This window comes from Arabidopsis thaliana, chromosome 3, assembly GCF_000001735.4.
Source record: "Arabidopsis thaliana chromosome 3, partial sequence".
In the NCBI taxonomy this organism is placed as follows: Eukaryota; Viridiplantae; Streptophyta; class Magnoliopsida; order Brassicales; family Brassicaceae; genus Arabidopsis; species Arabidopsis thaliana.
This window is the reverse complement of record NC_003074.8, coordinates 6,793,297-6,818,338: the sequence shown is the minus strand read 5'-3', so window position 1 is coordinate 6,818,338 and position 25,042 is coordinate 6,793,297. Positions and strand designations below refer to the sequence as shown.

General features: G+C 37.8%; 11 protein-coding genes and 2 long non-coding RNA genes across 17 annotated transcripts; 8 read left to right on the top strand and 5 right to left on the bottom strand.

The window, feature by feature from the left end:
• Positions 1-9: 9 nt before the first annotated feature.
• Positions 10-2,836, top strand: AT3G19620 (Glycosyl hydrolase family protein). The gene is made up of 5 exons (NM_112852.2): positions 10-327; positions 418-807; positions 887-1,154; positions 1,252-2,019; positions 2,104-2,836. Exons 1-5 carry the CDS (start codon positions 31-33, stop codon positions 2,724-2,726), a joined length of 2,346 nt encoding a protein of 781 aa, NP_188596.1. The 5' UTR covers positions 10-30; the 3' UTR covers positions 2,727-2,836.
• Positions 2,261-3,751, bottom strand: AT3G19613 (uncharacterized protein; the record flags this gene model as incomplete). Its single annotated transcript, NM_001338411.1, has 6 exons — positions 2,261-2,594; positions 2,685-2,722; positions 2,844-2,872; positions 3,030-3,147; positions 3,610-3,622; positions 3,648-3,751. 6 exons carry the CDS (start codon positions 3,749-3,751, stop codon positions 2,261-2,263), a joined length of 636 nt encoding a protein of 211 aa, NP_001326418.1.
• AT3G19615 (beta-1,4-xylosidase) lies at positions 2,936-3,373 on the top strand. Its single transcript, NM_001084720.2, has one exon. The coding sequence runs from the start codon at positions 2,985-2,987 to the stop codon at positions 3,264-3,266; it is 282 nt and encodes a 93-aa protein (NP_001078189.1). The 5' UTR covers positions 2,936-2,984; the 3' UTR covers positions 3,267-3,373.
• AT3G19610 (hypothetical protein (DUF936)) lies at positions 3,556-6,158 on the top strand. The gene is made up of 4 exons (NM_112851.3): positions 3,556-4,470; positions 4,557-4,823; positions 4,906-4,997; positions 5,075-6,158. The coding sequence occupies exons 1-4, from the start codon at positions 3,679-3,681 to the stop codon at positions 5,844-5,846; spliced, it is 1,923 nt and encodes a 640-aa protein (NP_188595.2). The 5' UTR covers positions 3,556-3,678; the 3' UTR covers positions 5,847-6,158.
• Positions 6,159-6,530: 372 nt separating this feature from the next.
• CPL5 (RNA polymerase II carboxy-terminal domain phosphatase-like protein) lies at positions 6,531-9,754 on the top strand (the record flags this gene model as incomplete). Its single annotated transcript, NM_001338410.1, has 2 exons — positions 6,531-7,471; positions 8,824-9,754. The coding sequence occupies exons 1-2, from the start codon at positions 6,597-6,599 to the stop codon at positions 9,752-9,754; spliced, it is 1,806 nt and encodes a 601-aa protein (NP_001319592.1). The 5' UTR covers positions 6,531-6,596.
• On the top strand, positions 8,831-9,754 carry AT3G19595 (Haloacid dehalogenase-like hydrolase (HAD) superfamily protein; the record flags this gene model as incomplete). The annotated part of the gene is made up of 1 exon (NM_001125192.1): positions 8,831-9,754. One exon carries the CDS (start codon positions 8,831-8,833, stop codon positions 9,752-9,754), a length of 924 nt encoding a protein of 307 aa, NP_001118664.1.
• On the bottom strand, positions 9,746-12,717 carry BUB3.1 (Transducin/WD40 repeat-like superfamily protein). Its single transcript, NM_112849.5, has 9 exons — positions 12,425-12,717; positions 12,190-12,320; positions 11,881-11,963; positions 11,359-11,625; positions 11,168-11,243; positions 11,015-11,095; positions 10,525-10,603; positions 10,338-10,438; positions 9,746-10,052 (listed from the first exon to the last, which is right to left on the bottom strand). The coding sequence occupies exons 1-9, from the start codon at positions 12,539-12,541 to the stop codon at positions 9,965-9,967; spliced, it is 1,023 nt and encodes a 340-aa protein (NP_566644.1). The 5' UTR covers positions 12,542-12,717; the 3' UTR covers positions 9,746-9,964.
• On the top strand, positions 10,030-10,359 carry AT3G03865. Its single transcript, NR_141043.1, has one exon. It is a non-coding gene; the product is annotated as an other RNA (long non-coding RNA).
• Positions 12,718-14,042: 1,325 nt separating the features above from the next.
• Positions 14,043-15,436, top strand: ZF2 (zinc-finger protein 2; the record flags this gene model as incomplete). 2 transcript variants are annotated; one of them, NM_001125191.1, is made up of 2 exons in its annotated part: positions 14,225-15,067; positions 15,093-15,267. In NM_001125191.1, the coding sequence occupies one exon, from the start codon at positions 14,225-14,227 to the stop codon at positions 15,044-15,046; it is 822 nt and encodes a 273-aa protein (NP_001118663.1). In that variant the 3' UTR covers positions 15,047-15,067; positions 15,093-15,267. The 2 variants fall into 2 exon arrangements, with proteins under 2 accessions (NP_188592.1, NP_001118663.1); NM_112848.2 differs by having other exon boundaries at positions 14,043-15,436.
• A 1,067-nt stretch (positions 15,437-16,503) lies between these two features.
• On the bottom strand, positions 16,504-20,868 carry SCO3 (SNOWY COTYLEDON protein (DUF566)). Of its 4 annotated transcripts, none has more exons than NM_180283.5 (6): positions 19,113-20,868; positions 18,478-18,597; positions 17,842-17,958; positions 17,637-17,726; positions 17,126-17,233; positions 16,504-17,045 (listed from the first exon to the last, which is right to left on the bottom strand). In NM_180283.5, exons 1-6 carry the CDS (start codon positions 20,559-20,561, stop codon positions 16,995-16,997), a joined length of 1,935 nt encoding a protein of 644 aa, NP_850614.1. In that variant the 5' UTR covers positions 20,562-20,868; the 3' UTR covers positions 16,504-16,994. The 4 variants fall into 4 exon arrangements, with proteins under 4 accessions (NP_850614.1, NP_001326402.1, NP_001326401.1 ...); NM_112847.3 differs by having other exon boundaries at positions 16,625-17,060; positions 17,141-17,233; positions 19,113-20,784; NM_001338409.1 differs by having other exon boundaries at positions 16,525-17,045; positions 17,126-17,726; positions 19,113-20,843.
• Positions 20,869-21,432: 564 nt separating this feature from the next.
• Positions 21,433-22,317, bottom strand: AT3G19565 (F-box/associated interaction domain protein; the record flags this gene model as incomplete). The annotated part of the gene is made up of 3 exons (NM_001338407.1): positions 21,433-21,440; positions 21,919-22,145; positions 22,178-22,317. The coding sequence occupies 3 exons, from the start codon at positions 22,315-22,317 to the stop codon at positions 21,433-21,435; spliced, it is 375 nt and encodes a 124-aa protein (NP_001327614.1).
• On the top strand, positions 22,070-22,440 carry AT3G03835. Its single transcript, NR_141042.1, has one exon. It is a non-coding gene; the product is annotated as an other RNA (long non-coding RNA).
• A 1,096-nt stretch (positions 22,441-23,536) lies between these two features.
• On the bottom strand, positions 23,537-25,028 carry AT3G19560 (F-box family protein; the record flags this gene model as incomplete). The annotated part of the gene is made up of 2 exons (NM_112846.2): positions 25,011-25,028; positions 23,537-24,785 (listed from the first exon to the last, which is right to left on the bottom strand). Exon 2 carries the CDS (start codon positions 24,620-24,622, stop codon positions 23,537-23,539), a length of 1,086 nt encoding a protein of 361 aa, NP_188590.2. The 5' UTR covers positions 24,623-24,785; positions 25,011-25,028.
• Positions 25,029-25,042: the final 14 nt, after the last annotated feature.

Here is a 25,042-nt window from a genome sequence, read left to right as displayed (position 1 = left end):
CTATTCCATAAGAGTAAAAAAAACAGAGAGATGAGTATTAGAAGATTTGTGCGTCTCTCTCTGCTAATCATAGCTCTAGTTTCATCACTTTGCGAGTCTCAAAAGAACTTTGCGTGTGACATAAGTGCCCCAGCGACGGCTAAGTATGGTTTCTGCAACGTCTCATTGTCGTATGAAGCACGTGCCAAAGATTTGGTCTCACGTCTCTCCCTTAAGGAAAAAGTCCAGCAACTCGTAAACAAAGCCACAGGAGTTCCAAGGCTCGGTGTTCCGCCGTACGAGTGGTGGTCGGAAGCTCTCCATGGCGTCTCCGACGTTGGACCAGGGGTAAAAACATCATTACTGTATATAGATGAATACGAACATACATGAGTTGTTATGTAATGAAAACGCTAACGTTTTGAGTTGTTTCTTAAGGTGCATTTCAACGGGACGGTGCCTGGAGCGACGAGTTTCCCGGCGACAATATTAACGGCGGCTAGCTTTAACACATCGTTGTGGCTAAAAATGGGAGAAGTGGTATCGACGGAGGCTCGAGCGATGCACAACGTAGGACTAGCTGGACTCACCTATTGGAGTCCCAACGTTAACGTCTTCAGAGATCCGAGATGGGGTCGAGGCCAAGAGACACCAGGAGAGGATCCTCTCGTTGTTTCGAAGTACGCTGTGAACTACGTTAAGGGCTTACAAGACGTTCACGACGCCGGTAAATCACGGCGGCTAAAGGTTTCAAGCTGTTGCAAGCATTACACAGCTTATGATCTTGATAACTGGAAAGGCATCGATAGATTCCACTTTGATGCCAAGGTAATATATAAATACGTAAGTTTCAAGACCTTATAATTGACCTTAATGTTGATGGATTTGTTATTGTTTTGGTGGGAAGGTAACGAAGCAAGACTTGGAAGACACGTATCAGACGCCATTCAAGAGTTGTGTAGAGGAAGGAGATGTGAGCAGCGTAATGTGTTCTTACAACAGAGTTAATGGTATCCCAACTTGTGCAGACCCTAATCTTCTTCGTGGAGTTATCCGTGGCCAATGGCGTCTTGACGGGTACATAGTTTCGGATTGTGATTCCATCCAGGTCTATTTCAACGACATTCATTACACCAAGACACGTGAAGATGCAGTTGCTCTCGCCCTCAAAGCAGGCAAAAATCTTTAGATGATCATCTCAAAACAATTATTACATTAGATATGTCATTTTGATCTTTGAGAAGTAAAATATGTTGTTTTGTCTGGAAACAGGTTTGAACATGAACTGTGGAGATTTTCTAGGTAAGTACACAGAGAATGCAGTGAAGCTTAAGAAACTGAACGGATCAGATGTTGATGAAGCGCTGATTTACAACTACATTGTTCTCATGAGGCTCGGATTCTTCGATGGAGATCCAAAGTCGCTTCCTTTTGGTAATCTTGGTCCGTCTGATGTTTGCAGCAAGGATCATCAAATGCTTGCGTTAGAAGCCGCAAAACAGGGGATTGTTCTGCTTGAGAACAGAGGAGATCTTCCGTTACCGAAGACCACGGTTAAGAAACTTGCGGTTATAGGGCCAAATGCAAACGCTACAAAGGTCATGATTAGTAACTACGCAGGTGTACCCTGTAAGTACACAAGCCCTATACAAGGGCTGCAAAAGTATGTACCGGAAAAAATTGTTTACGAGCCAGGGTGTAAAGATGTCAAATGTGGTGACCAAACACTGATTTCAGCAGCGGTCAAGGCGGTTTCAGAGGCTGATGTGACGGTTTTGGTGGTTGGATTGGATCAGACGGTAGAGGCAGAGGGTCTTGACCGTGTTAACCTAACCCTTCCGGGTTATCAAGAAAAGCTGGTGAGAGATGTGGCAAATGCTGCAAAGAAAACTGTTGTTTTGGTCATAATGTCAGCCGGACCTATAGATATCTCATTCGCCAAGAATCTGAGCACGATTCGGGCTGTTTTATGGGTCGGATATCCTGGTGAAGCTGGAGGAGACGCTATAGCTCAAGTCATCTTTGGTGACTACAATCCTTGTAAGCCTCTTACTTCATGAACCCTAAACCCTAATTAAACCCTAGACACTATTACTTACTTATTTGTGTTTGTTGTTGCATCAGCTGGGAGACTACCAGAGACATGGTACCCACAAGAGTTTGCGGATAAGGTTGCAATGACAGATATGAACATGAGACCTAACTCAACCTCTGGTTTCCCTGGAAGATCTTACAGATTCTACACAGGGAAACCGATTTACAAATTCGGATACGGGCTTAGCTACTCTTCTTTCTCGACTTTTGTTCTCTCAGCTCCATCGATCATACACATCAAAACCAATCCAATCATGAACCTAAACAAGACAACCTCTGTGGATATCTCCACAGTAAATTGCCACGATCTCAAGATCCGGATAGTTATCGGGGTCAAGAACCACGGGCTACGGTCTGGTAGCCACGTGGTGCTCGTGTTCTGGAAACCACCAAAGTGTTCAAAGTCTCTGGTGGGTGGTGGCGTGCCACTGACGCAACTGGTAGGGTTTGAGAGAGTAGAAGTTGGGAGAAGCATGACAGAGAAATTTACCGTTGATTTTGATGTCTGCAAAGCACTTAGCCTTGTGGATACTCACGGGAAAAGAAAACTAGTCACCGGACACCACAAGCTTGTTATTGGATCCAACAGTGATCAACAAATCTATCATCACCTCAACGTTAGATTGGCCGGAGATTCAACGGTTGCTATCTGAAAAAAACAAAGCCATAGATTCTACTAAAGTTGTTATTGTCAAAAGTCAATACTGTAATGCTATCATCAATTATGACCAAAACCTAAATAAAAATTTGGTATAATAGCACAAACAAACAGGGTCAATAGTTATCCAAATATTTGAACCTATAGTAGTCAAATTAATACAAAGACAAATTTGTTTTCTCCTTTATGCCACATAATATAAATATTGGGTTTCCATAAGATTTTCTTTGTATTACAGAAACATAGAATTTTAATGGAGGGGTTAATTCCATATCTGATTCATGCTATCAAGAAAGACCACAAGCCTGATCATCAGAGGTATCGATCGATATCTGTGGGATCGAGCCGAAGCTATCGACCTTTAATGATGGGACAAGACGGCTCTTCTTCAATGCAGGGATCTTCTCACCGTCGAACTAGATCAGACTATAATCCACATGTTATAATGGATAAGTTTGATCAGAGATCATCAGGTTTTGGTCAAGAATTTGTGAATAAAGATTCTTCTTCTCAGAAAATAGCAACAAAGACTTAGCTTGCGTAAACTCGTTAATTATATGTAAGATAGAAAAAATTATACGTTTCATTTTCTGTGTATTGATCAATTTGTAATAAGTTTGATATCAATGAAATTAATTTTTTTTTTTTTTTCATTTACTATATTGGTCAAATACAATAGTCAAATTGTATTTTTGGTTGAACTGACACAATTAACAAGAATGACCAAGAATAGTAAAAGAGAACTGTCAAAATAACGAAATGGCTAATAAACAGAGGACACAGAAGAATGATCTGTTGATTACTTGGCGGTTAAGAAAGAAAGATCCACGTTAGGTCTTTTTGATCATAGAAAAAGAATGAAGGATTTCCCAAAAAACCCTTAACTTCATTCTAAAAAGAACTTAAACATAAACACATTAGACTCCACCAATCTTGTTCTTGTCTGTATGCAACAGATTGAGAAACGTAGCCTTCTCTGTTCGTTTCTCTCTGTGTTTCATCTGATACATTTACAAGCATTGCTTCTTGAAATGGCAGAATTAAGATCAGGTGTTCTTTTCAAGCTTCTAGAAGAAATGGGAGTCGGGAAAGTGCGAAGAGACGTCGATCACAGACCCGTTTTGCTGCAAATAAGATGCATAATCCCTGTGTTAGCAGCTGGAGGGTTATGGCCAAACAAAGGTTTCTTCTTGAGGATAACAGATTCGACACATTCAATATATGTCTCATTGCCACGAGAAGAGAACGATCTTGTTCTCTACGACAAGTTACAAATCGGGCAATTGATATTCGTCGAGAAGCTTGAATTTGCTTATCCAGTTCCCATGATCAAAGGCATTAGACCAACACCTGGCCGAAGGGCTTGCACCGGTGATCCAATCGATCTAATCCCTAAAGAACGGATCGAAAAGTTCTGTGTCGGTCTATCGGATATCGAAGAAAACTACGATCACCAAGTGAAGAAGCCAAGAAGAACTAGATGGAATAACTCAAGCGTCTCTGAGTTAAACTTTACAGATTTAGGGTTATCGAAAAATCTTTCGAGTGTTATGGAAGAAAAGGATGATACAGAGTCAATGATTTCAAGTTGCTCTTCGTCTTTTTCTTCAGCAGCTAGGAGGAGAAGCTGGATAGGCTCGGCTGATAATAGGAAGAGAAGAGATTCATTAGATCCATCCATGATTAAGAATCATGATCATGACACTAAACATGTTTCAAGAGCTCGAAGTTCTTCTGCTGTAAGTTTTAAAGAAATAACTTTTCGTAAGAACATCTCCTGCACGCGAGATTATCTGACATCTGTTTCTTTTCGATATCTTTTCAGACTTCACCTTCTCTTTCTATCCGAAGCTATGGAGGGATAGAGGAGAAGTCAAGTAGTAGAACAAGAAGAAGAGATGTTGTGGTTTCACCATCTCCAAGATGGTCTAAAAGCTTAAGCTATGGAAGTAGAAGTAATAAGAGTAAAAACCTTCTTCCACCTAAAAGCAATACCTTTGAATCCTCAGATCCGATATCAAGGAAACGAAGCTGGACAGAGACAGAGATTCTCTGGGATTCACTTCCTCCAAAAGTTGTAAATCTCGGAAAGGTAATAATACTGATAGATTTTGATCAATCATAAAAACGGGTTTTTATTGGTTCTAAAGAGAGCTTCCTTGCGAATTTGGCAGGAAATTCTGAGACAGAGAGATACGGCTATTAGAGCTGCCTCACAAGCTTTGTTAGAGGCTTCAGCTGCTGAAAGATTGCTCAAATGTCTAAGGTACATTCCTTTAATTGAGACAAAACTAGTTGTACCTTCTTGCTCAAGCAATGTTTCTCACTGAAATGATATAATAGGTCATACTCTGAGCTTTCAGACAGGAGAAACCAACATCAAGAAAATCAACAGCCACCAATCCAAGATTTCTTGAGTTTCCAGGATGAGTTAAGCAAGAGCAGGCTCATCATTCAATCACTATCAACTGAAAAAACAGAGCACTGCAACGCAAACATAGTCAAAACAGGAGATGAGAGACGCGAAAAGGCGACTCAGTGGATCAAATCAGCATTGGCTACCGATCTCAAACTGGTTTCTTTATCCGCAAGCAAGCCTACACAGAGCCCCGGGAGAAAGGGTCTTACCCTAATTGCTCAAGAAAGTGATAACCGTGAAGGTAACGCAAGCGAAAGCAACTCAAGATTGGGAGAGATAAAGGAGAGGTTAAGCAGAGCATCGAGCGAACTCAGAAACTGGCTTAAGGAAGAAGGAAGAAGTTGGTACCTAAACCGTGTTGAGAAGTATTTAGATGAGATCAGCAATGGAACAAAGTGGAGAGAGATGAGGAGTGAAGAAGTAGGGGAAACAATGTATCAGATAAAGCGAGTGAGTGATTGGTTAGACACCATTGTTAAAGGAGAAGAAGATGAGGAAGAAAAGATGGTGATGATGATGATGTCAGAGTCTGAAACAGAGGCTTGTGGTAGAGTGAGGAACAAGATTTATAGGATTCTTTTGAAACATGTTGAGACAACTTCTTTGTTAAGTCATCAACGAAGTACCAGTCTCATGTCTCATCATCAACAACAACAACACGAACAACACTTGTTCCAAAAGACAATGTCACTTTAGTGTTTCTCTTCTTTTTGTTCTGAAAGACAATATTCGTTTTGGTCATGAGGTCATGACTCATGAGATTAGGGTTTCCGGTTAAGCGAGAAGGAACTGGAATTTTTCAGTGAAATTTATATGGGTTCGGTTTAGTGGATGATCAGTTTAACTGTATCGAACCAAACTGAAATGAGGAGAGTAGAAGAAATATTTTTCATACGGAAATTTACGTCAGGATTTTGTAGTATCTTTTTATGTTTAATCTGTTAGCTTTATAAGAAGGGGTAAAAAAAATAAAAATCTGTTGGTTTTAGTAACGTAACGTTTATGGTCATTGATTAAAAATTTATAAATTATAATATCTTATCAAAATACATTTATATAAATTGTGTATTGGAGGTGTATTCAAACGAGATATATTTGGAAGGTTGTTCGCAAAATAATTTTACATTTTTTATTTTTTTATTCACAAAATAATAACAAACTTTTTTAAAAAAATAACAAACTTCTGTTATTATCTTACTTGAGAAGCAAAGATTTAGGATTTAATTTTTTGTTAATAACCTAGTAATTAAATACGAGAAAAGTGAGATCTTGAGTGATATCAAAAAGGTGAGATCTCGAGTTCTTATTCACTCTCTCCTCTGACCAGGTTTCTGATCAAATTACGTTTTTGTGTATATGTGTGTGTGTGTGAATTAGCTCCCAAATCTCTGATCAGTTCTCTAAGATTCTCATCCTAAACGGTTCATTTCATAGATCAGAGAAATCATGTTTGTAGCCAAAAATCTTTCTCCGGAACGAGAATCCAAAAGGCAGAAGAAAGAACCGGAGATCATGGAACCCTCATTTCCATTGTTGTCTCCTAATAACTGTGGACACTGGTACATTCGTTACGGATTCTGCATCGTATGCAAATCAACGGTGGACAAAACTATCGAAGGCCGAGTATTCGACGGTTTACATCTAAGCAGCGAGGCTTTAGCGTTAACGAAGCGTCTCATAACGAAATTCTCTTGTCTCAACATGAAGAAGCTTCACCTTGTCCTTGACTTGGACCTTACGCTTATCCACTCCGTTAGGGTTCCATGTCTCTCCGAAGCAGAGAAGTATCTAATCGAAGAAGCTGGTTCAACAACAAGGGAAGATCTATGGAAAATGAAAGTCAGAGGAGATCCCATATCCATAACCATAGAACACTTGGTAAAACTACGGCCATTTCTTTGCGAATTCTTGAAAGAAGCCAACGAGATGTTCACAATGTATGTTTACACAAAGGGTACTCGCCCTTACGCTGAAGCCATTTTGAAGCTGATTGATCCGAAGAAACTCTATTTTGGACATAGAGTGATAACAAGAAATGAGAGTCCTCATACGAAGACACTTGATATGGTTTTGGCTGATGAACGTGGAGTGGTGATTGTGGATGATACACGTAAAGCTTGGCCTAATAACAAGAGTAACCTAGTGTTGATTGGCAGGTACAACTATTTCAGATCCCAAAGCCGGGTGTTAAAGCCTCACTCTGAGGAAAAAACAGACGAGAGTGAGAACAACGGTGGATTGGCCAATGTTTTGAAATTACTCAAGGGAATTCACCATAAATTCTTCAAGGTTGAGGAAGAGGTTGAGTCACAGGACGTTAGGTTGCTGCTAAAAGATATAGAATTTGTTCGCCGACGATTTATGTGTAAAATGATCTCTTTAAGTATATAGAACTTTGTTCGCATTGGAAGTTTGTCTATTGGTTCATTACAAATTTGTTTGCAGAGATATTTTGGCTTCAAAGACATACATACGTTGAATTGATTCAATCTTTGGTTCAAATACAAAATACAACACAGGAAATCACTTGTGAATCTTCCTTTCTATGCCTCAGGATAATGATATGCTTTGAGTTTCACTTCAATTTTGTGGGGGAAAGGTACAAAATATTCATTCCACCAATTTAGCTAAAATAGTCTACTAAAAATTTATAATTGTTTTGACAGCTCATATTTGACTCATCTAATTTATCTAAATTTATTAATTTAATTTATTCTTCATAAAGAAACTTTTATTTTCAAAAAATACATTAGGGGGGTTATTGAAGGTAGGATTTTGATTGAATATGAAAGAATTTAGAATTCTATTTAATCTAGTGTTATTCAATTGATTGGTTTTAGAATTCTATTAAACTCTACTGTTATTCAATTTATTGATTTTAGAATTCTTTTAAATTCTACTGTTATTCAACATTAAAATTGTTTTATTAGCAATGTGATTTGATTAGAATTTAAAAGAAATCAAAGACAAAAACGTGAAGAAACAAATCCCAGCTATTATGGTGTGATTTGGATAGAATTTGTCAAATACTTTAAAATCTTTTACTTTTCTATTCATTTTAATTCTTTTAAATTCAATTATCCAATACCCCCTCGTTCTAAATTCACAATTGGTTTTTAAAGTGAGAACCTAAAACCAACCTTATCAGTAGTTTCTTAATTGATTCTTAACAATTAAAAAAAAAAAGAAAAATAATTAAAACTTAAGAGAAAGAAGAAAGAGAAACGAAAAAATCTCTTAGCTAAGAGACATAATAACAAACTAAGAGACACTTTATAATCCAGTTATTGGTTTATTTAACTGTAGAATTAAAATATTAGTATTTTTATCTCTTAAGAGATTTTTATTATATACCCATGATAATGATGCTCTAAATCAGTAGAAAGTGCATAAAATAATGGTATAATAGTCAATTATCAGAAAATACTAAGATAACAAAGGGCTCTCGAAAAAGGCAAACGTGGCAAGTATGAGGGCATAATGGTCAATTACCAGAACAAAGTCAGGTTAGGTTTAGGATTTCCTTAATCTATGACGGTCTCTGTCCCTATAAATACGAGACTAGGCGTAAGAAATCACGAGTTCCTGTTTAACCTCAAACAGACAAACACTAATCTCTCTCTCTTCCTCTGTCTAGCTTTCTTATCAAATTAGTTATTTGTTTATCAATAAGACTAACCATGTCTGTAGTTGAGAATTTTTCTTCGGAACCAAAAGCCAAAAGACGAAAGATCGAACCAACGATCAACGAGTCCTCTTCATCGTTATCCTCTTCTAGTAGTTGTGGTCACTGGTACATCTGTCACGGAATCTGCATCGGCTGCAAATCGACTGTGAAAAAAAGCCAAGGCCGAGCATTCGATTATATTTTCGACGGTTTACAACTAAGCCACGAAGCTGTGGCGTTAACCAAGTGCTTTACAACGAAATTATCTTGTCTCAACGAGAAGAAGCTTCACCTTGTACTTGACTTGGACCACACGCTTCTCCATACTGTTATGGTTCCAAGTCTCTCCCAAGCAGAGAAGTATCTAATCGAAGAAGCGGGTTCAGCAACAAGGGATGATTTATGGAAGATCAAAGCCGTAGGAGATCCCATGGAATTTTTGACAAAGCTACGACCTTTTCTTCGCGACTTCTTGAAAGAAGCCAACGAGTTTTTCACCATGTATGTTTACACTAAGGGTAGTCGTGTATACGCTAAACAAGTCTTGGAGCTGATTGATCCAAAGAAACTTTATTTTGGAGATAGAGTGATAACAAAAACCGAGAGTCCTCATATGAAGACACTTGATTTCGTTTTGGCTGAGGAGCGTGGGGTGGTGATTGTGGATGATACGCGTAACGTTTGGCCTGATCACAAGAGTAACCTAGTGGATATAAGCAAGTACAGCTATTTCAGACTCAAAGGCCAAGACTCAATGCCTTACTCTGAGGAGAAGACAGACGAGAGTGAAAGCGAAGGTGGATTGGCGAATGTTTTGAAACTACTCAAGGAAGTTCACCAAAGATTCTTCAGAGTCGAGGAAGAATTGGAGTCGAAGGACGTTAGGTCGCTGCTTCAAGAAATAGACTTTGAACTCAACGTAGAATCTGTAGAATGATCTCTTTCTATCTTTTAAACACTGGAAATTTGTCATCTTATATTATATGTTTGACAAGAGAGTTTGACTACAGAAATTTAAACATATACGGTGAATGTGGATATTTCACTAGTTATTTAAAAGCTCAAACATACGTTGATTCAATCTTTGGAACACTCCTAGCAAATACAAAAACAACCAACATAGGAAATAACTTGTGTTTCTTCCTTTCTACGCCGCAGGATTCGGGTATACTTTCGGTTTTGGTTTCACTTCGATTTCATTCACGCTTCTTACAAAGATGGCCTCCGGTTCTTGCCTGCAAAACCTCTCACACAGAGACCCAATCAAAGAGAATTCTAACTTGAAACCAAATACAAAGAGATTACTATCCTTAAGTGTGCGGTTTTGTGACAAAGACAAAAAGGGTGCCTTTAAAGCATTAATTTGTTTGTGATAATCTCTGTAAGATTAAGGCACAGGGTTACTCTCTGCTATGTTATCTCAATAAGCAACCAATCAAACCAATGCACAAATCATCAGAGATTTCAAAGACATACTATTCTAAAACTTCAAAGGATTAGAAAGGGAACAAGTTACTTACGATTTCTCTCCCTCTTCAAATGTGTAACTTGAAGCAACAGCCAGCAGCTGACCATCTCGACTGAATGACAGTGCCGAGATACTCGTTGGATACTTTGAGTACTACAAAAGGAACAAGGAGGCAAATAAATTTTGTGCCACACTAACATTGAAAGAATAATAACCAAAAGATCTTGCTCATTACTAACCTGATATAGCCTCTTCTTGTTGTTACCATCCCAAATGTTGACGAAACCATCACAGCCTCCAGTTGCAAAGGTGCCATAGCTGCAATTAAAAATCTCAGATGATTACACAGGAAAGTAGCTATACAGGAGATATTTCTCAGCATTGTATTTTTCCCATTAGTTCTCAGACAAAGCATAAGCTAACATATTGTCTAATTACAGAAACTGTTTACAGACACAGCATATTAGCATTAGTTCATTTGCTCTTATATCCCATAAGTTCTCAGACCAAGCATCCAAGCAGCTTTCCAAGTCGATTTGTTCTCTTCATCATTAGAATTTCATCTTTAACATATCAATCAGCAGACAAGGGCTGAACAACTTTACACGAAAATATTTTTCCTACTTTCTTATTTAGTTGGAGTATTATCTTAACCTTCTTGTGTTTTGAAAAAGTAGTAAATATAGAAATCTATGAAACAGTTGGGCTCCTTCTAAGACAAGAACTCACATTGGATGGAAGGCAATGGAATTTACAGGGTAAACAATGTCCCTTCCAGCCTCTGATTTCCGATGACATTTGAAAGCATATCTGAGAATAAGTTCAAATACATTTGTCAGTCAAAGTCATGGAAAAGAGAAAAGAAGAACACAAGGAATATACTTTTTAGCTTGAGCAGCCTCTGACAGATCAAAAAACTCCATTGCAACCCTTCCTTCAACAGAGCTAAGAGCATAGCCTGTAAATTTTCAATTTCCGAAATTCATTGGTATGGAAGAAGAGGAACTGAGAGTATACTTTGGAATTGGAAGAAAAAATTAGCAAGGACAGAAACAATATGTCAGTCATCTAACCTGTTCCATTAGGATAACAACGCACACATCTCGTCTGGTATTTCAGTGAAGACTCCCTTCTTTGCTCAGGCTGAGACATATTTCTGAGATCATAGATGTTTACATGCCTTCCTGCTGTAGCCACTACCAAACGATGTCCAACAAGAGACATAGAGTAAACACGTTCTGGTTGCAAATATGTTCCCACTTGGGTGCGTTCAGGCCCACTAGCGCCTCTTGGATCCCAACATTTAACTGTTTTATCCCAAGATCCAGTGATCACTTGTCCTGTAACATCACAAAATAAACATAATGTGTAAAAAAACAAAATGCTGAAATCAAAATATCTGAGTTCCAGATATAGTTACATTACAAAAGATTAGGGAACAAAGTTCACTGTCCAAGACAGCTAAGGTATTAAATCATCCATCATCAGAGTCATATAACAAAAACTGGTTAGCTATGAGTTTTCTAGAACTTAAAAGCACCAGAAATCGTCAGTGTTGAAGTTCAAACTAGCATAAAGAGTACCACTCTACCTACCCGCAGCGTAAGAATACTCAACACATCGCACTGCTTTGTCATGTGTCCCCAAAATGTCCTCTTTGCCGACATTGAATACAATCCTGCAGTATAACCAGATGAAACCTTATAAATTAAGGAAATTATACAACGGATTCAAGGCATTTGCTAAATGTAGAAAGATTCCATAGCCGTCACAGTGACAAAATATGAAGAAAAAATCGCAGTAAAATCAACAACTTCTGAGCAGCCAATGTTAAATTAGCCTGAGGGGAAACATTATTATGCCAACAGTCTCTTCACATGACTGAGAGAAAAGAGAGACAATACCGTCGGACTTTGTAATCAGCGCCAACACTGAAGCCGGAGAAGTCATCGTGAAAACAGCAATCGAGTACTGCTCCGCCATGTAAGAACTCTCCTTTCAACGAATTGGTGCTCACATCATACAATCTCACACGCTTAGATTCAACAAACGCAGAACAACAGAAAAAAAAACTTCAGATGAAGGAAAGAGAGGACTCGAATCAAATCAGTCAAAGAGCAAATGAGGTGTTTCACTAACCTTATCCCATGAAGAAACGAGGAGATGATCACTGTTATTAGAAAATCGGAGATTAGAAATGCCGTCGGACGGCGGATTCGAGAGCTCACGACCGGCGGACGGAGTCACAGTCGTCATTTTTCCCGTTGAAGATCACAAATGCTAGGGTTTTCTACTTTCTAGGTTTAGTGAGAGAGAGATTCAAAAGTAGAGTGGTTTAAATTTTGAATTCAAATTGCAGAAGTACAAGGGTCGATTAGATCTACTCTACATATCCAAACAGAAAAACTAATTTTATTTTATTTGAATTCGAATTAGCGAAATGGTCGAAACTTCAATGATCCAAAATGAATCATGTAAAACACGAGTTCAACGAAGATGGGCCGTTAGATGTCTGATACGGACTTACATATTTCGAGATGATTGGGCTAATAAAGCCCATATTATACAGAACCTTGCAAGCCCAAAAAGGTAAGAAGAGTATAGAATCTGAATGAGAGAAAACGTCTAAAACTGCGTTTCCTGAGAAGATGTTGTCTGCGCAATCGAAGTGACACGTGTATAAATTGCCACGTGACGTCTCCGCCAACGCGTTTGGATAAATTACGTCCACTTTTTTTGCTTGTTGGGTATAACAACAAAAGTGACATGGGCCTTACAAGTGGTAACGGAACTCCCACGTGTCCTATAATCACGCCCCGTTTTAGTTACTAATACGGTACGCCATGCCTCACCCAATTTTTACCTCACCTACACTCAACTCCACTGAAGTTAGCTCAACATTCTTTTTTTCTTTTCTGAAAACAAAAATTCCGATTTGTTTCTTTCCGTTAATTTATTCCCTACGTATTTTTCGGGTAGAATCCAGGTGTTTTATTAAACGAATCTTATCGATTTATTTGCTATAGATTAGCATGGGAAGAGTGATTAATAAATAATTAAGATAAGATCATGATTCATGATAAGAGATAATAAATTTAAAAAAATCTAGAAAATTTGATAAATCTTCAAGAAGATTAGTACCAAAAAAAAACGTAATTAGGCGTGTACGCGTTTGGTTTAAGGCGTGACCCACACGACTCGTGGCGCGTAGCTAACACATAAGTCAGCTCCACGGGAAAGGTATGCTTCTTTTTTTAATTGTTTAATATAAGCTAAAATCTATTTGCGGGTTTACCAATTTGTTACTTTTCTGGTTATTGACTTTGAACCGGTCTCTCACTCTTTGATGACCAAAACTTATTAGGTCAGCCGTGACCAAAAACAACCCGGTATTTTACAGTAAATTTCTCTTTATTCCTTTTGGTCAAATTTGGTTTACCATTGCTGGTTTGGTACTTACTTTTAAGTGATTATTTCCATAAATCTCTCAAAATTAGATAACAAAATATATATGATTTGATAAGTCTAAAATAATTTTCTATCAGATATATATCTGACACATATCTAAAGCTAAATATGCTATAGATAATATATTATCAAAAAATGCTTTAAAATAAGAATACTAATAAAATCATATTTGTTGATACTATAATCCAATTTAAACATTGTGAAATTTTCTTCCATGTTTACACTATAGTGTTAGGTTTCTTATAGAGAGTATATTGACAAAAAAAAAGAAGATAAAAATTTGACCGACTTAAAAACACATCTGCCACGTGGTTTCCATATAAAAACAACAAGTCCAAAACATTTCTTAAGCACTTCACTCTCTAATTTCCTTCTCTCTATCTCTCACCATATTCGCGATTAAAAACTCTCAACTTTTCTCTCAAATTTCTGATCCTTTGATCCAACAGTTAGAAGAAGATTCATCTGATCATGGCCCTCGAAGCGATGAACACTCCAACTTCTTCTTTCACCAGAATCGAAACGAAAGAAGATTTGATGAACGACGCCGTTTTCATTGAGCCGTGGCTTAAACGCAAACGCTCCAAACGTCAGCGTTCTCACAGCCCTTCTTCGTCTTCTTCCTCACCGCCTCGATCTCGACCCAAATCCCAGAATCAAGATCTTACGGAAGAAGAGTATCTCGCTCTTTGTCTCCTCATGCTCGCTAAAGATCAACCGTCGCAAACGCGATTTCATCAACAGTCGCAATCGTTAACGCCGCCGCCAGAATCAAAGAACCTTCCGTACAAGTGTAACGTCTGTGAAAAAGCGTTTCCTTCCTATCAGGCTTTAGGCGGTCACAAAGCAAGTCACCGAATCAAACCACCAACCGTAATCTCAACAACCGCCGATGATTCAACAGCTCCGACCATCTCCATCGTCGCCGGAGAAAAACATCCGATTGCTGCCTCCGGAAAGATCCACGAGTGTTCAATCTGTCATAAAGTGTTTCCGACGGGTCAAGCTTTAGGCGGTCACAAACGTTGTCACTACGAAGGCAACCTCGGCGGCGGAGGAGGAGGAGGAAGCAAATCAATCAGTCACAGTGGAAGCGTGTCGAGCACGGTATCGGAAGAAAGGAGCCACCGTGGATTCATCGATCTAAACCTACCGGCGTTACCTGAACTCAGCCTTCATCACAATCCAATCGTCGACGAAGAGATCTTGAGTCCGTTGACCGGTAAAAAACCGCTTTTGTTGACCGATCACGACCAAGTCATCAAGAAAGAAGATTTATCTTTAAAAATCTAATACTCGACTATTAATTCTTGTGTGATTTTTTTCGTTACAACCATAGTTTCATTTTCATTTTTTTAGTTACAAATTTTTAATTGTTCTGATTTGGATTGAATATTGGTATATTGTTAGGGGTTGATACAAAAATTTGATGATTGATTAAGTCAGAATTTCTTATTTATTTTGGTAACTAATCTCTTGATCAGTCCACTCTGTATAAATATTGCGTGGCATTATGTGTGGGAACACAGAGCAGAAATAGTTGGGGAAACGAGAATCCTTCCATGTGGGATTCGTTGCCTTCATTAGTATTTAGCACATGTATTATTTAATCTGGTCCATAAATAACAATTTACAATTTTCAGAAAACTGTTTTTATATTCTTTGTCATACCTTCCGATATGGTTATTGGCCACTAAAACTATAGTGTATAGCCTTAGCTTCTTTTCTTTATTCGTATTAAATCATAAATTAATTGCACATGCTTGTTAGCAACAATGCATGCATCATTACTTAATTTTGTTAGAAATTGATTATATCGAATCATTAATACAGATGTGACCACGAACCTGGGTATTGGTTCTTAGGTTTGTGCTTAAAAACATTAATTAGAGCCTAACTTCTACCATCTAATTTATTTAGTGTAGCGTTGTTAGTTTGATTTTAGGAAGTTAATTGTTTTTTTCAAGTTATCACTCTAATTAATTGATAGTGTACCAAACATATATTCGTTTTCTGTTTTGCTTTGTTAAAAGAAATGATCAAGAGGAAAGAAGACTAAACCAGAAAACTAGAAAGTGTATTGGCTCGTGTACGGTTCTACCTAATCTTACTAATCAGGAACAAAACACGTTATTAAGTATAGGTCATTATTAATACGCGTCGCAAATGTAAAAGAACCACATAGGTTTTCGTTGAAGTCTATGTTCTCCAACATTACTTAATTTTCACCAAAAAGCATATTCTAATTAAGTATAAAGTGATTGCTATTTTGGTTTGGCGGTGCTGAGATATCTTACACCAAAAGAACACTACTATACTATTTTTGTTTGATTGAAATAATAATTAATCTGGAAATAATAAATAATTTGTAAATACTAGTGAACCCAAAAATGGAATAAAAGAGAGCTAGAGTTAAGAATTTACGTGTATGACAAGTATAAAAAGGCTAGGAGGTAGTGATTTTAGACTTCATATTGATCAAGATTTTCAGGAGTACTAAACAATATTATCAATTGAATCCATTCCATTCGTGTCGTTTTGCATATAAACTGTGATGTTCTTGGCGTGTTGCCAATTATAATCTTATCCAAACATTATTTTTTGTTCTTATTTTCTTTTATTAAAAAAAGAATCGATCCTTGGTCACCAAGTCTTTGTGTCTCTGTTGGTTGTGTACTTAAAAACAAATAAAAAGAATGACGTCACTTGTCTTATTCTTTTAGCACACAATGACACAATCACGTACTAAAGACGCATTGATGCGGGCACATAAAAACGACAAGAAGTGTACACACAAAAGGAAGGAACGCGACACATGGGAAATAAGAAACAGCAAGAAATCCAACTCTAAATAAGAGAGATTGATATCTTCATTATGTACATTTTTTTTCTTCATTTGAGAACAAAAGTCAATGATCTATTTAGAAGCTTTTTCTGTATACAATTAAACTAAATTCATAGGTAAAACTAAACACCACATTCTATTCTTTCACCTTTCTTCTGTAATTCTCCAATGCAGGAACTTACATTTAAAAAACGTTGAATCCGGAGTGCAGTGAAACAGATATCTCGAGACAGCACACCTTGATCCGGTTGAAAACGATAAAGGCGGTTTTGAGATTCCGAGAGAAGGCCGTGGGAATGTAAAACGTTGTTAGAAACCATTCAGGTTGTGAAGTGGCGTGAGTAGTCGTGTAAACGCAGAGGAGATCAGTTTCTACAGTTGTGAAGTCAGGTTGGTTTATAGCCGGCTAAGTTGTATTATGTGCGTCTTCATGCTGCAGTCCGTAACCTAGCAAGAGGCATGCTTTTGCTTATAAAAGCTGAGCAGGAGGAAAAGGCAAAAGCAGAAAGCAGAGAGAGCATTCAAACCTGCATTGCTGCTACTCTTGTTAAGAATCCTTGACACTGTTCGAGCAAAACCTCTTCTTTTCCAGTGATATTCACCATTTCTGCCATTACTGAATTCATTTCCTCCACCTACCAATGACAGAAAAACAAAATGCACCCAGATAAGAGGATTCAAAGTATGGTTCAGAAAACACAAGCAATTCATATAGAAACAAATCTAGACAAGTACATTGTCAGACAACCGGGTTCTCTGAACAGAGCTAAAACCGGCTTTGTACCAGCAACTAAAACTCTGAGTTTCAACTTTCTATCTTACAATAACCACTATGACAAAGGTGGCAAGGAGACAAGTATTTGTATGCCTTTCTGTATTATCATGGTCATGGAGATACTTCTGCAGTACGTCGTAGCTATATATTGCATTCTAATATTCTATTCTCCGACGCAAAACAGAAATGGCACAGAAGAGCAATGAGAGGATAAGCTTCCTTAGTCAACATTCACGTTATAATCACCGAGACAAGGTATTTACCTTCGATGTAAGTGAGAATATTGAAGACACCATAGCGTGCATGACATCAACCGCTGAACTAACAGCATGCTTGAGATCTTGAATATCAACCTAACAACACAAAAATCATTTAAACGCATTCAGAAAAAAGAATCTAATGTTCACTACTTAAGGATACAAAATAAGACAAAACAAACATATCACGGTCAGGCGAAGAAGCACTCACCACGGCTTTACCACTAACTGGAAGACGAAGTGTGCTGGCTTTCAAGGCTTCAGTTGCTCCTGACAAAGAATTTGAGTGATTTCTGTCCAAAAGAGACCATTCTTCTAGATAACACATCTACAATTCCCAAATACAATTATTTCGTCAGTCTCAAAAAGGTTACAACATTTTAAAAAACATTTCTATGAATGTCATTTTTTTTTCTATGAATATGTCATAATCTCTCTTTTTTACAAGTGAATGTCAGCAATTAAAAAAACTTTTGAATTTTGAAATAAATATGCTTTCATGTTTCTTAACGTGCTTCCTTGTCTAAGATTCAGAATGCCATGAGATGATGATTTTAAGCAATCAAGATAATAACTTCCACAGAAGCAGAACTAAGAAAAATGTACCACATTCACTTGTAAGATCGTAACGGTGCAGTTATCATTTGGCAGTACTTAATTGTATTCAATTTACTTTTCCATTATAACAAGAAGTTTTTTTAGAAATACTAAGCCACATTCCTGAAGATACTTGTTTAGTCTCAAAACTTGAATGGTGCCACTAAATTTAAGCTAAGAATATAAACATGAAAAAGTTTCTTGTTCAAAGAATTAAAATTATGAAGTTGCTAGAAGTTCATATTCTCACCTGCTCCTTCAAGATGGAAGCTAGTTTCAGTTTCTGCCTCATCAAGAGCAACTTGATCCGTTTCAGAGTGACAGAATGGCGCAATTCCGAGATTGATACCCATGCATTCCACAGGATTTTCTGTCAAGAAAAGAAAAAATGAGTTCACCAGAATGTGTCTAGTTTATTGGACAAAATCAATAACTCAACTTTCTAAAAGAGTATCCTATCATAACGATATCTAGACTTCATAACTGTGTTAATGCTTACTCCATTCATATTTTCATCTATGTCATCACATCAGCATCAGGCAAAAGTTAGCATGCAGCACAATCCAAAACGTAGAAACTAAATTAAACACTATTCTAGGTCCAAGAGGCTTAGCATCAGATCTCCTCTTACCAGAGAAGTATTAATAAGTCTTCCCTGTTGGTAAAATACAAATCGTGTTTCTAGCATTATCACGAAAGAAATGCGTACTTTAGAGGCTTAAGCATTTGCATTGCATCAGTGGCTAAAAGTAAAATACCAATAATGATTTTCCTAAGTCTGCTGCAGTGGCTAACTAAAGACAATTACAATCAGCAGGCACACACATGACACAATCATAAACTCAATTATTAAGCATTAATGCGGTAATCTAAAAGAAAGGATACCTCTGCACTCAGTCTTTGTACCATGAGAGTGGAGTCTGCCCTCGCATTGGCAAACCGCCACTGCAGATCACGGTTATACAGAAGCCTCAACAAGTGGGCATCCATAACACGATCCTCCCCAATTTTACCCCTCCTAATATCAGCAGAGAAACAAAGAATTGAAGGCAAGGTGCGGTTATAAGCATTCATTTGTTCAGAAACTCCATTTCTCACTCGAGAAGGACTAGATGATGTCCTAGCTGGAGCTGATGTAGCTGTTGCCCAAAGCTTACTTGGTGAAGCAGGGCGAGTAGCACCCCTTATTGGAGAAGTCATACCACGAGGAGATGATGTCAACGGACTATCACTAGAGAACCGTTTCGATTGACTGAACTTTGATGAGATACTACTGATTCTCGAACTTGGGCTAGAACATTGAGGTGAGCCAGGATCCTGCATCCGCCTTAACCTGCTATTAGTCTCTTGCCAGAATTTAGTAGAAGCCATACCATTACGCGGCAAGCTCCTTGTTTTAGAAACCTCACCAGAACCACATTCATGCGCACCATTAGTACTACCAGATGAAACACTATCAGTATCAGATGCAGTAAAGTCACACGAAACGCTAGAAGCCAATCTTGGATGTGTGCTTTGTCTTGCCTTGTTCTCATCTCTCATTTCCAACATTCCATCACCTCCTACAAAACCTAAATTCAATCTCCCATCACCAGAAACCCTAGAACTCTGCGAATGCTGCAACATTGACCTTCCCACAAAGCCAGATCCAAGCTTCCTCCCATCATCACTGTCAGAATCCACGCTTCTAGAAAGCGAATTCGGCACAACAGATTCAGAACTTCCCCTCCGAGAAGCACCAGGCCACAGTTGCTGATCCACCGGCTTTGAATTCTCCCGCTGATCTCGAACAGGTGTCGCTCTCCGCCGCTCCGGAGTACATTTCCGGTGAGAAACCGGCGTGGCAGTCTCCTTCTTCTTACTAATCGGAAACGAAAACGCCTCTCCTTGAAAGGAAACAGATAAACTCCTCGTAGAAGTGATAAGCATCTTCGTCGCCGCCGACATTTCCGTTCGGGTGTCAGAAACTGCCGACGGACGACGACGGTCCACCGATTGAGACCGTTTAGGTAACGAGGAAGGCGTATAAACCAAATTAGAAGCAGAATTCGTCGTGCGAGAGAGCAAAGGGGAAGGATATCGCTTACTAGACCTCAGTATCACAGACGAAGAAGACGAAGTCGAAGTAGATGTAGCAGTGGTCGTCGTCGTCGTCGTGGAATGTGAAGGAGAAGGGGATAAGTAGCGTGAGGGGACATTTTTAGCAGCTCTAGGTCTTCGTTGTAGTCCGCCATTGTTAGCTGTGAGCTGAGGTTTGTCTTGCCGATCTCGAGGTGGAGGATTCTTAGAGTCGGTGTTGGAAATTGCTGCTCCTTGAGGAATCGCAGCCACCATTATCTACGAGAAATGTCTCGCTGCTTCGTCTTCTTCTTCGTCTTGTTGTTCTTCGAGATCTTCACAGTGCATTACAGAGATTTGGCAGTTGCTTCTCCTCACTCTAACTTAGAGCAAATAAATTCTGCAAATCCAAAGTGAATTTTGTTCAGAGAGGATTTTGCATATTTGTCTTTGCTTCAGAGCGAAGAGAGAGAGATGTGAGAATTGAAGAAAGGGTGGGGTTTCTGGATTTGGGGTATTCTGATGAGCTCATCTTTTTTAATTTTCGCTTTTTCGGAGGTTTGATGAACTTTTGCATTAACTCTGTTTTCATTGGCTAATTAAGCTGAATTTAAATTACCTAATTTATTTGCTTTTTAGCCAATTAAAGAGAAATCCGAAAATAACGACATTAATAATGAGCCATGACTTTATATGATAAGCTCTCGGTATTAAAACTGTAAAAAATTTACGAATTTTAAAATCAGAACTTTGCAGAGTTGAAATTATGCTTTGTGATTTCTACTAAACTAGCTTGTCGATGTGCTGTTATCCAAAATTTTTAAAGTATGATAATGTATTAATGTGACTAAGTGATAACAAAAATTATAAGCTGTGATGCATTTGGAGGAGGTTAACATGTTTTTTTTATATTCGTTCTTATGAAAGACCACAGCGATTTTCTACTCTTTGGTCGATGAAGAAACTCACATTAGCTTATATTTGCCATGGCTAAGGACCAGAGCACCAATCTCAGTTTCTGCATTATTTTCCAGAATGTGAAGAAAAGAATGGTGGGTTACTAAAATGTTGTGCATGTAGCAGGAACCATCATATTAATGGAATAGAATGAAACCAGCACCGACCATTTCAAGGTATCTTCTTAGAATTAGGCCACTAAATGAAAGCCCACAACAAAAACAACCCTTTTCATTTGAATTTTTCAAAATTAGTTCACCACTAAACATTTAAAAAGTTTGCAACAGAGATAAACGTAACTAGCTAGGGTACTGTTTCCGTGATCAGATAAGCAATTCTTACACACGAACTATATACAATAACAGACAGGAGAAAATCTGTTATTCTTCTTGGATCCTAAAGAAGACTAGTTAATCAAGAAAGTCTCTTTGTCTGTCATCGACAATTCATCACAAGGTCTTTTGTGCTTTGAGGCATTTAACTTCAAACAGAGAAAATTTTATACCCTTGCAATATTTGAGGTTAGTGCTTATCATAAAGGCGGATCCAAATGAAGGCAAATCTTTAGAATCTAAATGTAATGCATGTTTGTTCTAAATGACTGACTACTAAACAAGAAAATCCAAAGAGTTAATATATGAATTAAAAAAGAGATGCAAGAAACTAAACAAAAAACCATCCTTGTAGAGACCGGGCCTACTTGGAATATAAGAGTACACAAATGGCCAAGATGTAGTAGATTCTCCGAGATACACTTCTTTGTAGTATCCATCCTTTCCAATCATATAAGCTGTGAAGTTGGTCCAATCTTCTCTGTCTTTACAGAAAACCAATGCTACTTTCTTCTTCTCGTCCACGAATAAGCTCACATCTATATTCCTCAATCTTTCATTGAACACTGACCTATCCAGTTTCAAGAAGTAGCTCCACGACACCGCGTTGGGTCAATCTTAGTTGTAATCCATATCTCCATCTCACATGCATTCGACCTCTTAAATAACACTACACGCTTTTCTTCTCTAACAGAAGATAGAGTCACAGCATCGTCAGGATAAGATTCAAACGGCAGATGCATGTTCGGTCCAAAACTCTCGTTTGTAAAAATCAAAGCAAAGTGAAACATTTGTCATCACTCCTTCCAATCTTTCCTGAGCAACAAAGTAATTGTTACCCTTCACGGACACGCCCCGAAAACTATAGTTTAGTATATACCAGTACCAGGAGTGACATCAAGAACCGTTCATATGTTACACTTAAGATCGAAGATTTCGTACTTAAGAACTCGTTGCGCAACATTGTGATCGTAATAAATAAATACCTCGATATTTTGTGGTTACGGTTGTTGTCGTATCCAAGAGCATACCTTTCTAGTCTGTGGTAACTACTTCTTGGTTTGATCCACCTCGAGGCTAGTGCTGTCCTTAGTGACGCATAGCAACAAGCCATCGCAGTGAAAGACGTTCGTTAACAAATGAATTACATACTCTTTTATAGATGGATCTACCAAGTCTTTGTGGTCATGGATTCCATGGAGGTTGACGCTCATTAAACAAGCCCTAAAATCATTCAACATGATCACCAGATGCTTTACCACAATGCTTCTTTGTAAAGCTTGGTTCCTTAGATAAAACGTTCCACTTTTTAATAAATATCATGAAAAAAGCTGTTGTTGCTACTGAATTAAAATTAGTAATGGGATTCTCGATTGAGTTTTTTCTTTAAGCTAAGAAATTTTCTGGAACTGAAACGAGAAGCATTTTTTGCTCTGTTCCAAGACAGAGCAGGCACAACATTTGTTTTTCTTATTTAATTCAACACTTGCTATGTTTCACTTAGGAGGCTAATATAGTTTTCAGCAGTCTTTTTGTAAGAGCTAAGAGACTATGTTATTTGACATATGACCCTGTTCGGCACTTGGTTGGCAGCGACTACAAAATAGATATCGACTGAGTTTAAATCATTAAATGAGTCGCCGCAAAAGCGATCCTTTTTTTTGTAACGTGACACCCTCTCTTTGTCTTAGGACACCTCCATCATATGAATTGTCTGTCTTTTTTAAAAGAATTGACTAAGAAGAAAGTAACAAAAGGTTATTGGGAATTTGAAGGACTCTTCTAAGCAATGTGGCTACCAATAAATGCCAACAAGAAACAATTATTTCGAGAATCAAGTTTTTGTCTCATCAACTAATTAAATCAGTAATTTATAAGAATGAAAAGCCAAAAAGAGTAAATGAATGAAAAGAAAATGCAAGAAACAAATAACATTCTGGTAGATTTAATACTCGACATTACTCAGACTTGCACACAACTTGGAACATAAGAGCACATAGATGGACACCAGTTAGATTCTCCGAGATCCACTTCTTTGTAGTATCCATCCTCTCCAATCATGTATGTCTTGTTGTTGATGCCTTTTTCTTTTTCTCTGTTTATACAAAAAAGCACTGCTACTTTCTCTTCCACGTCAACGAAGAAACTGCCACCAGATATATCAACCTTGAAATCAAATTTTAAGAAGTAGCTCCACGACACTGCATTGGGCTCAATCTTTGTTGTAATCCATATCTTCGTCTCATATGCATCACACCTCTTACATAACACTGCAAGCTGCTCTTCTTGAACAGTAGATAGAACTAGAGAAGTTTGATTATAACATTGGAATGGAAGAGGGAGAAGCGGTCCAAATCTCTCATTTGTAAAATCAAAACAGAGTAAAAATTCTTGAAACCCTACTTCTTCCACTTCCATTTTTTTATAAGCAATAAAGTAAGTATTTCCTTTCAGAGACAGACATTCATCACGCGATATCTGCCAATCGGTAGGGAAACTAAGAACTATCCATGATTTAGACAAAAAACTGTAGATTTCATACTCAATGCGGCCAAACATAGGGGAATAAACCACTAAAATTTTGTGGTTTTTGTCCTTGTCGTAGCCCAAACAATACCAATCATATATGTAGAATTTGTCGATGGGTTGGATGCACCTGGTTTGTGCCAAATACGGGTTCCATACCACGAGCCTAGTATTATCCTCATTGGTGATGCATAACAATAAACCATCACAATGAAACACTTTAAATATCTGGTCTTGATTAAGTTCACCTATTTGCTTTATAAAAGGATCTTCCAAGTCTTTATTGTCACGAGGTCCATGGAGATTTACGCTCATTAAAGAAGCCCTACTACCACTCGTCATGATCGCCAGAAACTCGTTGTCTCGTTTACCACCATACTTCTTTGAAAAGCTCGGATCATTCAATAAATCCTTCCATCGTTTGCAAGTAGATTTCACTGCTCTCAGAGATGTTATTGGAACCCTAGAGAGAATCTCCTCTAACAAATCCTGCGAGATATCGGACATCATAGTCATACACATAGAGAATTAGGGTTATTAACGAACAAGCTTGTGATATAAATTAGGGACTTCTAACTTTCACCCTTGCCCACTCTTATAAATATATAGAAAAATACCGTAACTAAATTTTACCGACATAAAAAAAAAAACTTTTACCGCCATACGCAAAAAAAAGAAGGAAATACTATTGCTACAATATTAGTCAAATGGAATTCATTTCCAAAACAGAGCAAGCGCCAAGCACATCAACAAGTTGTGTTTCTTTTTCATTCCTAGTTCTAACACTTATATTGTTCAAAACCTCTAACACCTAGGAGGTTAATATATTTTCCAGCAGTATACTGCTACTACTTTCTTTCTAACTAAATCTCTTAACATGATTGACTATTATTGTTCAAAGGACAATGACAAAAGAAAAAAGAAAAAACAGAGTAAGTGAAT

What these genes read in the sequence shown, in the direction of transcription:
- SCO3 (NM_180283.5), bottom strand. Translation starts at nt 20,561, where the DNA reads ATGGTGGCTGCGATTCCTCAAGGAGCAGCAATTTCCAACACCGACTCT. An exon ending in CTTCCATCTTGAAGGAGCAG is followed by an intron (nt 17,959 to 18,477) that starts GTGAGAATATGA and finishes TGGGAATTGTAG; the next exon opens with ATGTGTTATCTAGAAGAATG. An exon ending in CAGTTAGTGGTAAAGCCGTG is followed by an intron (nt 17,727 to 17,841) that starts GTGAGTGCTTCT and finishes TTGTGTTGTTAG; the next exon opens with GTTGATATTCAAGATCTCAA.
- AT3G19620 (NM_112852.2), top strand. Translation starts at nt 31, where the DNA reads ATGAGTATTAGAAGATTTGTGCGTCTCTCTCTGCTAATCATAGCTCTA. An exon ending in GATTCCACTTTGATGCCAAG is followed by an intron (nt 808 to 886) that starts GTAATATATAAA and finishes TTTGGTGGGAAG; the next exon opens with GTAACGAAGCAAGACTTGGA. An exon ending in CTTTGGTGACTACAATCCTT is followed by an intron (nt 2,020 to 2,103) that starts GTAAGCCTCTTA and finishes TTGTTGCATCAG; the next exon opens with CTGGGAGACTACCAGAGACA.
- BUB3.1 (NM_112849.5), bottom strand. Translation starts at nt 12,541, where the DNA reads ATGACGACTGTGACTCCGTCCGCCGGTCGTGAGCTCTCGAATCCGCCG. An exon ending in TCGTTTCTTCATGGGATAAG is followed by an intron (nt 12,321 to 12,424) that starts GTTAGTGAAACA and finishes GTTGAATCTAAG; the next exon opens with CGTGTGAGATTGTATGATGT. An exon ending in TGAGTATTCTTACGCTGCGG is followed by an intron (nt 11,626 to 11,880) that starts GTAGGTAGAGTG and finishes GTGATGTTACAG; the next exon opens with GACAAGTGATCACTGGATCT.
- AT3G19610 (NM_112851.3), top strand. Translation starts at nt 3,679, where the DNA reads ATGCAACAGATTGAGAAACGTAGCCTTCTCTGTTCGTTTCTCTCTGTG. An exon ending in GAGCTCGAAGTTCTTCTGCT is followed by an intron (nt 4,471 to 4,556) that starts GTAAGTTTTAAA and finishes ATATCTTTTCAG; the next exon opens with ACTTCACCTTCTCTTTCTAT. An exon ending in AGATTGCTCAAATGTCTAAG is followed by an intron (nt 4,998 to 5,074) that starts GTACATTCCTTT and finishes ATGATATAATAG; the next exon opens with GTCATACTCTGAGCTTTCAG.
- AT3G19615 (NM_001084720.2), top strand. Translation starts at nt 2,985, where the DNA reads ATGGAGGGGTTAATTCCATATCTGATTCATGCTATCAAGAAAGACCAC.